Genomic DNA, 15,833 nt, shown 5'->3' on the forward strand with positions numbered 1-15,833 from the left:
GAAAAATTTCTAGATAAGAACCATAAATATCACGTGACTTGCTTCAAGTCATGTTACAGAATAATTTTCTCAGATGATTGGCTACAACTGACTCAAAAAATTGTCTGACCAATTGCTCACATACTTGAAGTTTTGTCTGAATGCTCAAAACTTCAAGAAATGTATTAAATTTAAGTCACACCAGTTCTCACTATTAACTAATAATTAACTTTAACTTTTGTCTCGATAAATCCCTAATTTGCTGCTTATTAATAGTTAGCAAGGTAGTTGTTAAATTTAGGTATTGGGTAGAATTAGGCATATAAAATAAGGTCATGTAGAATGATGCATTAATATGCGCTTAATTAGAACTAATAAATGGCTAATATTGTAGTAATATGCATGCTAATACGCAACTATTTAAGAGATCCTAAAATAAAGTGTTACCGATCTAAAATATGGTCAGCAGAATAAGGCATTAAACATGCTTTATAAGTACTAATAAACAGCCAATGTGCTAGTTATAAGCAACTAGTTAAAAGTGGCACCTACACTTTTAACTAGTAGCACCTACACACATCTTTAACACAACACATCTCGGGTAAACACATACCCGAGAACTGCAGAGCGAAACCCTGCTTGCTGGTGAAGAAGTCGGTTGTAAACTGCAGACTGACGGAGTTGAAGGTGCTGTGGAGGTCTGGAGGAAGTGTAGAGCCGCTCAGCTCTCGCAGGAGAACACCTCCATCCTGAGGCCCATCCCACATCCGCAAAACATCATGCACCTCTTCTGTGTGGAAGACCAGGAAATGCAACCTGTGGAGTTACCCAATCAAACATGGTATTAGTCAGTTACAGAGTTTAGATTAAAGAAGGTAAGTTAGAAGCGAGGAAAGGAAGGAGAGGAAAAGCAATCATATCTACAGTATGGCACCAAGGGGAAAGATAAATAATTGGAATCTCTATGTTAGTTTGTACATTTTCACAGGTTTTCACTAGTTAAATAATAATAATTTGTTCTAAGAGAGATACAGTCAATTTGGAGTTGTGAGACAGGAAATTAACACTTGGATAGTTCTTGATGTTATAAGGATCTTAAAGACAGAGATAGACAGAGAGAAGATAAAAGGGAAAAAGTGTCAAAATAAGTGAAAATTAGTTGAATGACATCTGCAAAATTCCATTTGCAGATATGAAATATAAGGAAGAATATCAATGAATCTCTTATTCAGCTATAAGGTGAAACAAGCAGCATTTACTGTAAGTCATTAAACTTCCAATCTGAGAGAAATGGGTTGGTTTTCTGTAACCTAAATGCCAGAACCAGATTACTTTACTAATGGTACTGAATACATAACTAAGTCTTCTCTTTAGATAATTATAACAGACTGACTCTACAGAAATAGGACAGTCTGGCACTGTACATTGTCACTGCAGGTAATAAGGGGACATTAGCAAAACAGATTTTTCTCGCCTCTTAAGAACAGTCTTGTGCAATTTTATGATGCACTCTAAAGATCAATTTACCAAGATTGCCACGTCTTTCAAATTAGCGAAATGCACAGCAAAAGACAAAAATCCAAATGACATGATTATACAACAATAAAACTAAATGAATGTTTTTGAATTTTTGGCATGCAAAAGTACGCAAAAATTCTGAACCAAATCAATGCCTTCAAATATTTAAGTTGACAGACAAAGCAGATCAGAATCTATTCCTCCATTTTTAAAGTAATGGACAGCAATGGCTAGATTTGGGGATAAAAACTCAAATTGTTTTGACCTCAATGGATGAAATAAATTCAAGCTGGTTATCCTAAAACCAATCATGTTTCAGAACTAGGTCACTTTACTGGTGGTGATCTTTAAAAACAGAGGTACATTTGTCCCAAATAATTTTCAAGACATTTGTGTGAAGAGCAATCTGGGGAACCTTCTTTGTTTTGTGATATATTCAAGATGTCCTTATGAATCTTGAGCTTAAAATGGATTTTTATTACATTATCATGGTACCACCTTGATGAAGTGCAAACTAAAACAAGAAATGGAAAGAAAACTCATTTCTATCTGTCTGTCTGTCTGTCTGTCTGTCTGTCTGTCTGTCTGTCTATCTATCTATCTATCTATCTATCCACAAGAGTAGCATCTGCACCATTTAGAAAAGGCTTTAAAAATATAAAAGCACTAAATACAAAAAAGCAAACATCCAGTTAAAACTAAATCTTAGAACAAAACTGGCATTAAGCAAAATTTAAAATAAATACGTTCATATAAACCAGTCGTGGCATGACTGGAACGATTTGGAAAAGTTAAATTATGAACAGTTAGCAATTTGAAAGGAAATTATGTAAATGATGTCAGGAGCTTGCTTTTAAGAAACTGAAGTAAAAGCCCTTAACCAAAGAGGCGGTGGAGAACTTTGTCACACATACAAAAACACAAAAGCTCATTAACACAGACTATGCTTCATTAACGCAGAATCAAAAAAGGGGTATTAAAATTTAAAATAAGACATTAGGGCAAGCATACAGCAATTCCATGAATTATTGCCGTTCTATGCTAAGTGAGCAAGGAAAAGAGATCATGTGTAAAAGCCGACCCCATCCCTCATGGTTCACTGGCCTTTTACACATGGATTACTTCAGGGGTGGTATGCACAGGACTGATGTCTCAAAAGCCAAGTTAGATACTTATTTCTAGAAAACAAACATGCACCCCATGACTCCAGTTATGTCTATCTACATTAGAAACTGACAGACAGTCTGGTTACTGAAGACAAAATGGTTTTATTGAAAATGCATTCCTCCCATTTACAAATGACTGTTGTGGGGATTAAATAAATTCAATAGGGTGTTGTAGGTCATACGTGTATAGTATTTCCACTGAACTGTTGCCATGACAGCGCATTCACACCAGAAGCAAACCGCTTTGGCTTACTGTAAATCACGTAAGTAAATTAGCAGACCTTGGTTTCCAGCTCTCTCTGTGTTGTATTTCTCAACCTATAAAGAAGTGAGTAGGAAGTATTTCTAAATCCCAGTTTCAATTTCATATCGTGTTGGTTTTAGAATTTGCCAAATCCATATATTCAGAATGTAAGACGCACATAAACACACAATATACAGCAAACTGTGTGAACTTTCAGGTATTTCACTCTGCACACTGTCTGGGTGTGAAATGAAAGAGATCAACAGTTATTTATAGCTGCATATACAATAAAGAATGGTCCTGTATTTAAGGGTAAATCCCGTTCACACTGAGACTGATATAACGACAGAAACTCATTCATTTTCAATGAGTCAGTGATTTTCCCCTGACAAGAGTGGCAAGATTCAGTGGTGACACAATGTGGCTGTGTCCTTCAGTGTGATAAATTTGAATAAAGTTACATTTCATGCAAATTAGGAGTGATGCGTGTAGTGACTACCAATTGGAGTGAAGATAGTGGAGCTCAAAACAATTAAAATTACAATTAAAAAAACACTCCTTTTCTGGCTTGGGGGTGGAGAACAACTTGATATTCAAAAGACAAAAAAAAGTGACAGCTGAATGCAACATTTTGTCTGTCAAAAAATAAAACACACAATACATTGTAGCATTAATGAGATCCAAGGAGTACACACATTTCTTGGAAAACTACCAGAAGTTTTGCCTTCTCTTTCAGAGAAGGAGAAAATGGTGCTCTAAAGAAGCTTCAACATGCTGTCTGTCAGAGACCGTAACGTACCTAATGTAAAAGTATACATTTGTTCTTCACTTGCTGAAATTGATTATGTTAATACTTTATTTAATTTGTTGCATTTAATTACACCTTAGTAGATTTTGATTCATATATTTGTCATTGTATTCATTACATTCACTGTCAAAATACAATTAAATCAACCAACAAGTACAGGGACGTAGCGACCTCCAGTCATAACATGTCAGTGTGAATGGGGCTTAAGAGAGAGAGAAAGACAGGACGAGGCAGCAAGAGAGGCAGACAGATAAAGGAAGAGAAACATTATTCAATCCAGAAGTTCTAAATGAGATTAATCAGCCTACAGCCAGAGTGCTATTACAAATCTGATAAAGAACCAAATTATTCCATCCCCCTCCACCCATTTAGTAATGCAAAGTTTTACCACACACATATTGTTGCTTTCTGTGAGGAAATGAGCACTTCAGAAACCCCCTCAGACACCATCATCCATCGCATCACCGCCGACAGGACGGATCTGTGTCATGCTAATGATAAAGCGCTAATCTATGCAAGTGGCGGCTGGTTTCTCAAGGGGAAACAGGCGCACAATGATGCATATATTCCCTTAATGTCAGCCAGCTTTCTTTTTCAAGATTTTAAAGCAGGTGTTACACATAGTTACTGGTCACCAGCTTAGGTTGTGTTTTGGATGCTTGTCTATTGAAGTTCAAACCGAGCATCAGAATGGAGAAGAAAGGTCTTAGCTGGTCTCCCAGTGTAACCAGCTGAATTTCATCCAAAACTCCAGCAGGAAATCTGGGAAACCAGATATGATCCACTATAAGATGAGACCAAGAATCAAAAACGAATGAATGAATGAATGACCAAAACGACACAAGCACATAAAATGATTGAAATTAGTGAGTAAAAAAAATAAAAAAAAACTAATTCAAAATATTAATAAATAGGAGTGTAACGCTACACGTATTCGTACTGAAAATTTTCAATACGGGTCTTACGGTTCAGTACGCACGTGTACCGAACAAATAGAGCATTGTTTTAACCACTGCACAAGTCGAACTTTATTGGAAACTTCCGGTTTTGTATATTGTTACTTTTGATTAAAGTCTCATCTTTCAAATTATGTCAACTTTTCAGGAAATTCAAACAATAAATAGCTTTTTGATGTGGTGTGACAGATCGCTGTATAAACGCCTCAGTTCTTTCAGCAGCACGGAGCGCCAGTGAGCGTGATCATCCCCATGATCAAAGGTACTAGTAATGCAAAATAAACATGAATGAACATCTCATGCCTCATTTAATCACTCAATATGTGTTTCAACCACAGAAAGATGTAAATAAAACAGCTTGTAAACAAAGTGCATATTTTAATTATAATTTAATTTATTTAAAGAAAGATTTGTTCAGTAAACCACTGTTTAATAAAAAAAAAATATATATCGAACCACGACATAAAGACAGAGGTACGTACCGGACCGTCATGTTTGTGTACCATTACACTCCTAATAATATGTGTGTGTGTATGTGTGTGTATGAGGGGCCGTACAAGCCATAATTCATTCTGGCACTCTCACACACATACATTCTCCTTTCACATACATATATTTTTTATTTCACACATGCATTCTCCTTTCACATACATATATTTTTTATTTCACACATGCATTCTCCTTTCACATACATATATTTCTACTCCCACACACATACATTTCTGCTCTCACACACATACATTCTCCTTTCACATACATATATTTTTTATTTCACACATACATTCTCCTTTCACATACATATATTTTTTATTTCACACATGCATTCTCCTTTCACATACATATATTTCTGCTCTCACACACATACATTCTCCTTACACATAGATGCATACATTTCTGCTTTCACAAACATACATTCTCCATTCACATACATACATTTCTAACTTTGTTTGGTATCCATTACTTCCTGTTTAAGCAGGAAGTCACTCTCAGGCCAGGAATTACATGTGCAAGACTTGCTCAGCTTATCCTAACACAACAATAGTTATGATATTCAAAATCATCCTATTTTCTTTTCAAGTACATTTTTTTATTTATCTTAATTTTAAAATATCGTTATGTAACCCACTTGTTCTACAGATCTGTGCACAAAGGATGCACTGATCAGGATTTTTCGTGACCAGCTCCAATTGGCATACTCGTTGCCTATTTATTTATTCATTAATTTATTGTTTATTTTGCTCTGTTACTGGTCAAACTAACCTCAAGCAAACAAACAAAAATATCTGCAACATGAAGCAACTGCACAAAACTAAAACATCAGATGAGCTGAATACATATTTTATTATTACTCTTTATTATTAGTGTTTTATTACCTTAATTATATGTATGTCTGCACTGTCTGTACTTTCTGCACTGAAGCTCCTGAAACCACGACACATTCCTTGTGTGTGTAAACACACTTGGCAATAAAGCTCTTTCTGATTCTGATGAAAAGACAAATTCTCTTTCTGACAGCAGGTGGCGCTTATAGAACAGCAATAACAATATAGCGTTTCCACTGCTGTACACAGCTCCGCGCTAATAAACACTCATTTAACACTAATGTATTTTATAGAGGTAAGAGGGAAAGAAAATGCCATCAAAACTTTTCTGAATACAGTTCTCCTCAGAAATAAATTCATAATAACCCCCACCCCAATTCAATATTTATGGTTTTCTTCAAGTATTTCAACAATGAATTTGTTCTCTGGTACAGTATTGTATCTGCTTGCGCGACTATTCTCTCCTCTTCGTGTCTGTCTTCAGTGCTTCTTTGTAATATCATGATGATCACTACGTTTGTGTTACCGAATGGTGTCCTGTCAGGAATAACCTACCCGTGCTGTATATGGGCCATTTTTGATTACTGTCACATGGTGTTTACACCGGACGTGCCACGCTACAACAGTCTAGTAGTCTGCACTGGAAGCCACAAAGCGACTATTGCAAATCATTTGAACTTTGTGTCAGTACGTCATGAATATAATGATGCATCAGTTTTACTGTCGGGGATTTGTCATGTTGCGCCGCATCCAGTGTAGACAGTATCATTATAATAAGTTCTATATTGTATTTTTTAGCATCAAGCCGGGCCGCTTGTGTCCAGTGTAGACATGTGTCAGTTTAAATGCCGGAGATGCATTGTTGCCAGATATTGCTACGAAAAACTAAATAAAACCGCAATGAGTCCAAATCTTGAGTCATGGAAATAACATAAAAATATCGCTGACCCTAATCTGATTCTGCCACCTCCCACTTTATTCACTTCCTAAATTGTCACATAGTGGAAAAAGTCCATAGACGCTTATAAGTGTCTCTAGCAACACGGCTGAGGCTGTGCCTAACCTGCCTTCCATTTCCATCATACTCCTTCCGTTTCCACTATACTCTCTCACACATATATATATATATATATTATTCTCTTACATATACATATTTTCTTTAGACATGCATGCATTTTCTTCTTACACACATTTATTTTTTATAATATTAAATGTATACTTTGAATATATTTGCATGAGAGCAAAATGTATAAATGTATGTGTAAAAAAAATGAATATAAGAGGTAAATATATGAATGTGAGTGTTAAAATATGTGACTATGAGAGTAAAAACGTGTGAATGTGAAAAGAGAATGTAAGTGTGTGAAAGTAGAAATATCCGTATGTGAAAGGAGAATGTAAGTGTGTGAGAATAGAAATGTATGTATGTGAAAGGAGAATGTAAGTGTGTGAGTTCACCAGAATTAATTATGGCTTGTACGGCCCCTCATATGTGTGTGTGTGTCTCAATCATTATTCTGCACTAAAAGAGACCAACTTAGTTGAATCTTCAAGTTGGTGTAAATTTGATGGTTCATTTTGATTGGTTCTGAGGTTGATTAGCTAAGAATGCAAGGTCAGTGCACAGTTGAACTTTGCACTTCAGAATTTCTTCCTCTTCACATAGTCTCTCTTTAATTCTTAATCAGAATAGACTCCATGTGGATTCAGGCTACTTTATTATGGTTAAACTAGACTGAACCAGCATGGAAATTCATACAGGTCTAAGTTGATCTTTTTAGAGGTGTTTCAGGTTCAAGTTCAAAAGTACTTTATGCAATTCTTTCTTAAGCGGAACACAAAATAAAATATTTTGAGGACGACAGGTTTGGAACAACACGAGGGTGAGGAAATAATGAAGCATTTCCATACTGGAGTAAATTATCCTTTTAAAGGGGTGGTTGATTGCTATTTCACTTTTTTAACGTTAGTTTGGCGTGTAATGTTGCTGTTTGAGCATAAACAATATCTGCAAAGTTACGAAGCTGAAAGTTCAATGCAAACAGAGACTAGGGACTACAACGAGTTCCTTCCTGTAGCTCAAATAGTAGAGCATGGTGCTAGCAACGCCAAGGTCATGGTCATGGTCATGGTCTTGCTTTCCATGGTCATGTTCGATTCCCAGGGAAAGCAAGAGCTGATAAAATGTAAAAACTGTAACTTGAATGCAATGTAAGTTGCTTTGGATAAAAGCGTCTGCTAAATGCATAAATATAAATATAAATGTTGGGTTCTTGACGTAACAAACCCAGATAAACCCTGTCCCCGTGAACATGCAGAAAAGGGGGCGAGGCCATGCTGCGCTGCTTTAGAGAAGAGGAAGAGAACATTAGGGGTGCACGTAAAAATCTATTTATATATGAATCGTGGTTCTGTCTTCTAATGATTCTAATGGATTCACAAGTTTCAAAATCAATGTTCTAAAGCAGCAGTTCTCAATCCTGTTCCTCGCATCACCCTGGTCTGCACACGCTCTGCATCTCTCTCTCTCTCTCATTCAGATCTTCAGCTAAGCTCCAACAATGAACAGTTCCAATTATACACCTATTTTCACATAGCAATGAGAAGCATTATACATGGACGAATAAATAAAGGATAAAACCATATATTAAAAGCTAACAGAAGCAGTAGCATTTACAAATAACAGCGTATCTAACAGTATGGGACAACGACAAACAAACATACCATTAAGAGCCGTGCTTGCACAGGTTCTGCACGATCCTCTTCACTAATATCCTCTGTGTCTCAATCGGGCTCAAATTGATAAGCAATATAGATGACTCCATAGTTTCCAATACAACCGGAGCACATGCCACTGAGGTGAGGGGCGGGACGTTTAGATGCGCACTCGGCAGTTTAGCGAATCACAACACATTGGGCCAGCTAACCAATCTGAGCCCATTATGTATTTCTGAGGGAGGGGCTTCATAAAACCAGGAAATAATCGGAGCATTTATCAGAGAAGGGACAGAGCGGTGTAGAATAAAGGTAAATTATGTGAAAAATAATGCTTTTTTTAAAAAACAAAGCATGAACATTTTAGAATGCACCCCATGACAATCAAGCCTAGAAAAAAAACAGTCAACCACCCCTTTAAGTGATATGAGAAAACCCTTAGTGATACCCTCACAATGTATAACTAGTTTTTCTTAACATAAGGGCTTTCCTTTAATTTAGCATTGGTTGTGATGCTTAGCTAATTAACCTCAGATCCAGGCCTTCGAGGAAAGGGTGAGGCATTAGTACTGTGAAGAGAACGATGGTTTTGCCTGAACAAAAATCATACTGGTACAGCTAATCCATACACCGCCACGTTAACTAATCCTCATGTTCATTTTTTATTTATTGAAATACTTTTTTACTCTTTCATCTCTCCCTTCCTGTTTCTCTCTCTACTGCTCAACAACTCTTTCATGTAATCCTCGCTGATGGGATGGTGGTTGGTAGGGTTGTGGGGAGCGTTGGCAGGAGAGTGGGTGGTTACAGTCTGTCAGATTTGCATGTTCAATACAAAGGGGAAGGTGGAGGGAGATGAAAGACTAAACCCCATGAGGTTTGATTTGTTCCCCTCAAACCACACAAAATGCAAAGGTCAACTGCATCTAAAGAAATGGAAAAATACCTTTCATCTCAACACAGGTCATCCACAGCCTGATTTACTCACTCTGTTCTTTTCCAGAAGCATCTGCTTACTCAAAAACAAGAAGATTGAGTCGTTCCAAAATAAACTCAAGCCACCATTTTGAGGTTCGCTACGAGAGGTAAACAAAGTGTTGCATGCATCTTTAAGAAAAAAAGTGGTTCAATCAGATGTCAGAGGAAGTGCCAACGAAAGGGAGAAGGAGAGAAAGACAGGCAAATGGAGAGGAGAGCTGTGTCATATGAATACCAAACAGCACCGCTACCCCGGGAGTCTCGGCCGTGTTCCTGCTGCAATGACTTGGCAGACAGGGAGAGACGTGCACTTTGTCAGTGCATGTCTGTGGATTCATTTATTTGTTTATTCATTTAACCAGACAAGTCATTAAAGAACAAAATCTACATGGACGACAGAGAAAGAGAAGGGGAAGATAAAAGAAAATAAATAATGAAAAGCACATTTGAAAACATACAAGACACAAAAAAAACAAGAAGATATTAACATAAGACGGTAATGTGTGCATGAGATGAATATCTACCAATTGTTAAGATTGTGAGAAGCATTTGCAGGTGTTTGTGTAAATATCCTTGATGAGAGTTCTTGAAAGCTGAATGAAAAATGACAGTTTCTTGAAACTGATTTCAGTCACTCTTTGAATATTAAGCAGCCAGTGAAGGATCTGGTGCATCTGGTGCATCAAGTGAATAATGCAGCAATTTTTAAATAATGTGTGGACATATGGTTTAGAGAGAGTAAGTCTAGTGTACAAAGATGTCCTGTCTAAGGAGGACTACGTTTGCATTTCCTGAGAAAAAATATCAGTGATTACTAGACAGCAAGGATGCATCAAAGCCACTTTTACACTTGTGTAAAGAGTTATGCACGAAGCAATAAAAATATAAGCATGCCATGATTTCATATTAAAGTAAATGCAAAACAAGGAATTATATTTTTCCATTTTATATATATATATATATATATATATTAGTGCTGTCAAACGTTTAATCGCGATTAATCGTATCCAAAATAACTTTTTGTTTACAGAATATGTGTGTGTGTGTGTACTGTGTATATTTATTATGTATATATAAATACACACACATACAGTATATATTTGCATGTATATATTTATATTCATATATTTTTTCTTAAATATACAGTATACATGCATGTGTGTGTATTTATATATACATAATAAATATACACAGTACACACACATATTACGTAAACAAAAACTTTTATTTTGGATGCGATTAATCATTTGACAGCACTACAATAAAATAAAATAAAAACCAAGTCAAATTAAAAATGAAAAATATCTAAAAGTATTGACTTACTATGGTCTTCAATATTTGTATACATATTTAAGACTGACTATTATGCCATTCGCAGTGCTTAATTGGAGTGTGTAAGCACTCTTTTTTTTTTTTTGGCCCAATTTTGTTGTAGAGATTTTCTAATTTGTAATTGTTTTGGGTAATGCAGTTCTACCCCAGAGGAAAGAAGGAATAAAAAGTTAAATAACGCATGTTGATGGCTTAAACAAAAACATATACCACTGATTAACTTACAGCAGGTCTGTCTTTTAGTGTCAATATGTTATCGTTAAAAAAAATCAATTCCCCTACGGAGTAAATAAATGTGATTTTTACCTCTGGAACCCAACTCTTGTACTGTGTTACAATGTCATGGCTTGTGGTTAGATTATTGTAAATCAAAAGGAGATTCTGAAGAAGAAAACAGAATGACATCAGAATATCAATACAGCGCTGCCTTGCAATCATTTTAATGATGGTTCTGATCTCTCATGGCAGCACAGTACAGAACATATAGCAGTTCAAGGGCACCTTTATGGACATATCTGTACAGGACATCTCCATTATACCAAACGGGTAGGACTGTCATTTGAAAGAAAGCTATTTGATTTAGGGAGAGGATGAGGTCTGTGGAGCAAAAAAATACTAATTTTTTTTATATAAAAGGAAGGGCGAAAATGCAATTTCACTGCTGAAAAGACTAGATAAGTTGATTGCCAGATTCAGGCCCAGACCATGACCCATTTGTCTAAGAACCAGGCTGTTCAGTTTAATGAACTGAAACAGAGAAAGTGATTCATTTGTTGCATCATACATGTTGCTCCAAATTAAATCAAAGTCTGAAACTTAAGACAAAGTCCACTTTATGTGGTTTCAAAAGGTCTCCAGGTCAAGGCTACAAGATCAAGACTCAAACTTAGCTAACATCCACATAAGATTCAAAACTAGCATCAAAATCAGCAAGACATCCATAGACAATGAACTTCCACTCAAATTTGTCATCTAGCTTCACTAGTTAACATCTGCTGATGGAACTGTATGGCTATGCTAGACTTGTTAAAGCAAAATTCATGTTAGTCTGTATTTGCTTCGAAGTCTGGGGGGTAAAATCTAAATATAGACTAATTAATTACATAACCTGATGGATGAAAAACAACATTTAGAGTAGAATATAGTGGGTGGAACTGGCTGATGCATTCATGATTATTTATGTTTATCTGCTGTGTAGGCAGATAGGATAAATATAAGAAGCAGTTCTCAGTCTGATTCAGCAGATGTGAGGTCCTGGCCACCTAAAAAACAAGTGCACAGCACTTTTTTTTTTTACCCACAATCCACAGTCTCCTCCCTTCACTGCTGTTAGCCATCCCCACTGCAAAGTGCTCCCAGGAGGATGCCGGCAGGAGAACCATCCAGGTGTTTATCATCAGATTATTCTAGGTGTGCGTGGGCACATTTCCTCCATTTAGCAGCGTATTGGATTTTGAGGTACATTAACCTTTTTAGAAAAATTGTGAGTTTCAAACTTTGACAGTTTGTATATTGAGAGTAATGACCAAGGAGACACTGCAAGTGAGACGGCACAATTTCACAAACCATTAAAAATTAGACTCATTAATTAATTGATCAACTCTAGTCTCTTCGGGGGTCTTTCTCTCCCCAGCGCCTGTGCAAATCAGTTTACAAAAAAGCAATTGATCAGATCTGTACAGTTTCTATACTCCCAAAACAGAACTTTCATGCTTGTCCAGGCTGGTTTATGCTGGTGGAACAACATTTAGCAATGATGTTCATTAGCATCTTGGCTGGTCAAGCTGGTCGATCTTGCTGATCAAGCTCCTAAAGAATCACATAGTGATGTCTGTGGTGCTTGAGGCAGGACTTGTTCCCACAGCATGAATAAATAACGCTAAAAACGTCTGTTCTGTGTGATTTACTCTGGTTTTGTTGTTGTGTTCGAAGTTGTGAATCATATGGTGTTACTGCAACCCTGTCCTTAAATATGACGTTAAGCATCCCGCACGCCAAGACATCTTTTTATTTCGAAGAGTTTTTGTACCTCTCAGCTCCCAAGACTATTGTTAGCCAGGCATCTATTACATGGATTAAAAGCAAAACACCCCACTATAAAGCCAACACTTTTACCACTGTGATATACATTTTCGTATCTTACATTGTTACAGTGAGAGAAATCAAGCATAGCTTTAGTTCTGGCAGGTCACGTTAGTCAAACTCGCTTCAGCTGACTCCCCATCTACCTATAGGAATACGGCACCTATCTAAGCATCTATGTATAAGGTCCCTCAGTTTTGGCATTGCTCAATAGCTAATAACCCTCCTCCACCCCCAACTCCTTCTCTGTCAGTCAGGATTTCAGCCTTCTAATTCTCCTTTGAATCAGACTAATTTTAAATGTGTACATAAAATTACTGAACTTTAACGATATCTGCAATACTTTTATGTTGGTTCTGTTCTGTTTCCCTGGAGGGGTTATCGCTGCTCTCCCTGCTCTCATCCATGCTAGGCTGCAGCATGTTCTTGCCCAGAACAGAACCATACCGCCAATCAAAACTGTATGCTAATTGTCAATCATCTTGACGATAGTGGTCCTGACAGATATATTTACTCTAAAAGTGCAAGCAAAAAAATAAATAAAAAAGGCCACTAGCGGCACAATTCAGACGGCAAAACCTGCATGTCTCAGTGAAGTGTGTGATATTTTTGGAAGAAAAGAAAAGAAGAAAAGAAAGGAAAAGAAAAAGTAAAATGCTACAAATTCCTTTTTCATAATGTATCACAACAACCTACCTTAAATCTGCTAAACAGTTATTGTAGTCTATATTTTAAACTATAACAGCTACCATATTAACTTAAAATCCTACAATTAAAACGTAATAATAATAATAATAATTATTAATAAATAGAAAAAAGAAAACGGAAAAAAATTAAAAAACAATGCAATAAACCTGCAACACAATCCATTTTAATTCATCATAATCAACTTATAAAATAAAATAAAAGAGTAGACCAGCCAATTACAAGAAAAGATTTCAGGAGAACAAATAGAGAAGAGTGTGGGGAAAAAAAGAAAAGAACAAGACAAGTAGAAAAAAAAGGAAGAAAAAAAAAACTGTCAACTTTGACAAGATGGGACAGAAGTGAGAAGATAACAGGGTTAATGTATGACTTGAAGGCTTTGAAGGAAGAGAAAAAGAGGTGGATAAAACAGCAGAATAGGGAAGGAAGGAAGTGGGACCCCAGCTTCCGTTAATTCTTCAGATTTCTTTCGTGACTGCAGATGAGCCTTGAGCGTGACAGTGCGATCCAAACCGGCTCTGGAACAGCAGGCTTAACCGATGTCTAATCCCACGTGGATGAGAACATTTGGGGCTAGGCATATATCTGTCTCGGTGTGTGTGCGTGCGTGTGTGTGTGAGTGAAGTGGCTGCTGAAAGTATCACATTTGCCAAACAAAGGCATCTCAGATGTGGAGAAGTGTCTCTGATGAAAGAATGATGAAATATCACCTGCACCCCCTGCCTCATGAAACCCCCTCAGCATCCTGACACATCATACAAACATCCCAGTCCACCCTTACACAGCCTTTTATGTCTCCACACTCAGACACTGCAATCAGCCCCTCTGGATAAGGAAGTCCATCGGGACAGGACAGCTGGGGCAGGGTGGTATCACAGTATACATCCTGTGACAGTACAAATGTGTCACCCATTATATAGGGATATATACTGTATTGCTTATACTGTGGTCTACCCAATTAAAAAATAAATAAATAAAAAATCCACCAATCTGAAAAATATAACACACTCCAAAGTGTGTTGCAGACGGTGCTTAATGGTAGCTCATCTTTTTGGACAGCATATTCTGAATGCTGCCTTAACAGAGTCCTAGTACTATTGCAAGACATCGTCCCAATCCTAATGCATTGCAAATGATCTTGAATAATTGATTGCTCGAGATGAGATCAAAGAAATGTATGTGCATACCTTACAGTGGGGAACTAGGTCTGAGACTGGAAGAGACCTAAGCTATTAGTTATCGTGTGCGTGTTGAAGGGGATCTAATAAACACACTGCATGACCTGCAGTACTAATATGTGGTCACATAAAGACATGTACTAAAGATGCATAAATAAACAGCACATCACACGCAGATACACACTGTAACAGCTGTTTACTTTTGCCAACAGGCTTTTAAAATAAAATATGAGTAGTCCGTTTTATCAGAAGGGGAGAGGAAGGTGTAGAGTTTTCTGCTGCACACACAAACACTCAAGCTCAGCTATGTTTACCTTTAGTGTTTACAGATTTCAGTGGTAAATACTTCTGATATCTTCATGTCGTACTAGAAAAGGCTGCCTGTGCATGGAATGTTATGCATCTATTTTATTTTTATTTTATTTAAAATATATTACAATAGAAGAACATTATTTAAAATTGTAATAATATTTAATAAAAGTACTATTATGATCAGATAAATGCAGCCTTGGTGAGCATTGGACATTTAAAAATAAATAAATAAAAATAAAATAAATACATTAATAATAATAATAATAATAATAATAACAATAACAACAAGAGAAACAATAACAATAATAATAATCTTACGGACACAAACTTTTAAACCATATTAAATATACATGTGAATGAAAATTTCTTATAAACGAACCCATGAGAGGCCACTCGTTGCAGTGCTTTGTGGGTTAAGAGGGGTTTCAGGCGCTCCGCTTCACAATGTGCTTAAGTACACTGTAATCACATGGCTTTTTATGGCCATGATTGCATCAATGATTACATGACACTGACTAAGTACAAGCTTTAAGCAGGC

General features: G+C 36.6%; 1 protein-coding gene across 1 annotated transcript in view; it reads right to left on the reverse strand.

Moving 5' to 3' along the window:
* The window catches only part of LOC306847270 (CUB and sushi domain-containing protein 2-like), a gene marked incomplete at its 5' end in the record, with an annotated part of 308,039 nt that overhangs the window by 88,772 nt on the left and 203,434 nt on the right, over window positions 1-15,833 (reverse strand). The window contains one exon of the mRNA XM_079381119.1: window positions 593-795. Within this exon, the coding sequence (XP_079237245.1) occupies window positions 593-795 (203 nt within the window). The remainder of the gene's footprint in view (window positions 1-592; window positions 796-15,833) is intronic.

Source organism: Barbus barbus (assembly GCF_936440315.1).
Source record: "Barbus barbus genome assembly, chromosome: 27".
NCBI classification, from domain to species: domain Eukaryota; kingdom Metazoa; phylum Chordata; class Actinopteri; order Cypriniformes; family Cyprinidae; genus Barbus; species Barbus barbus.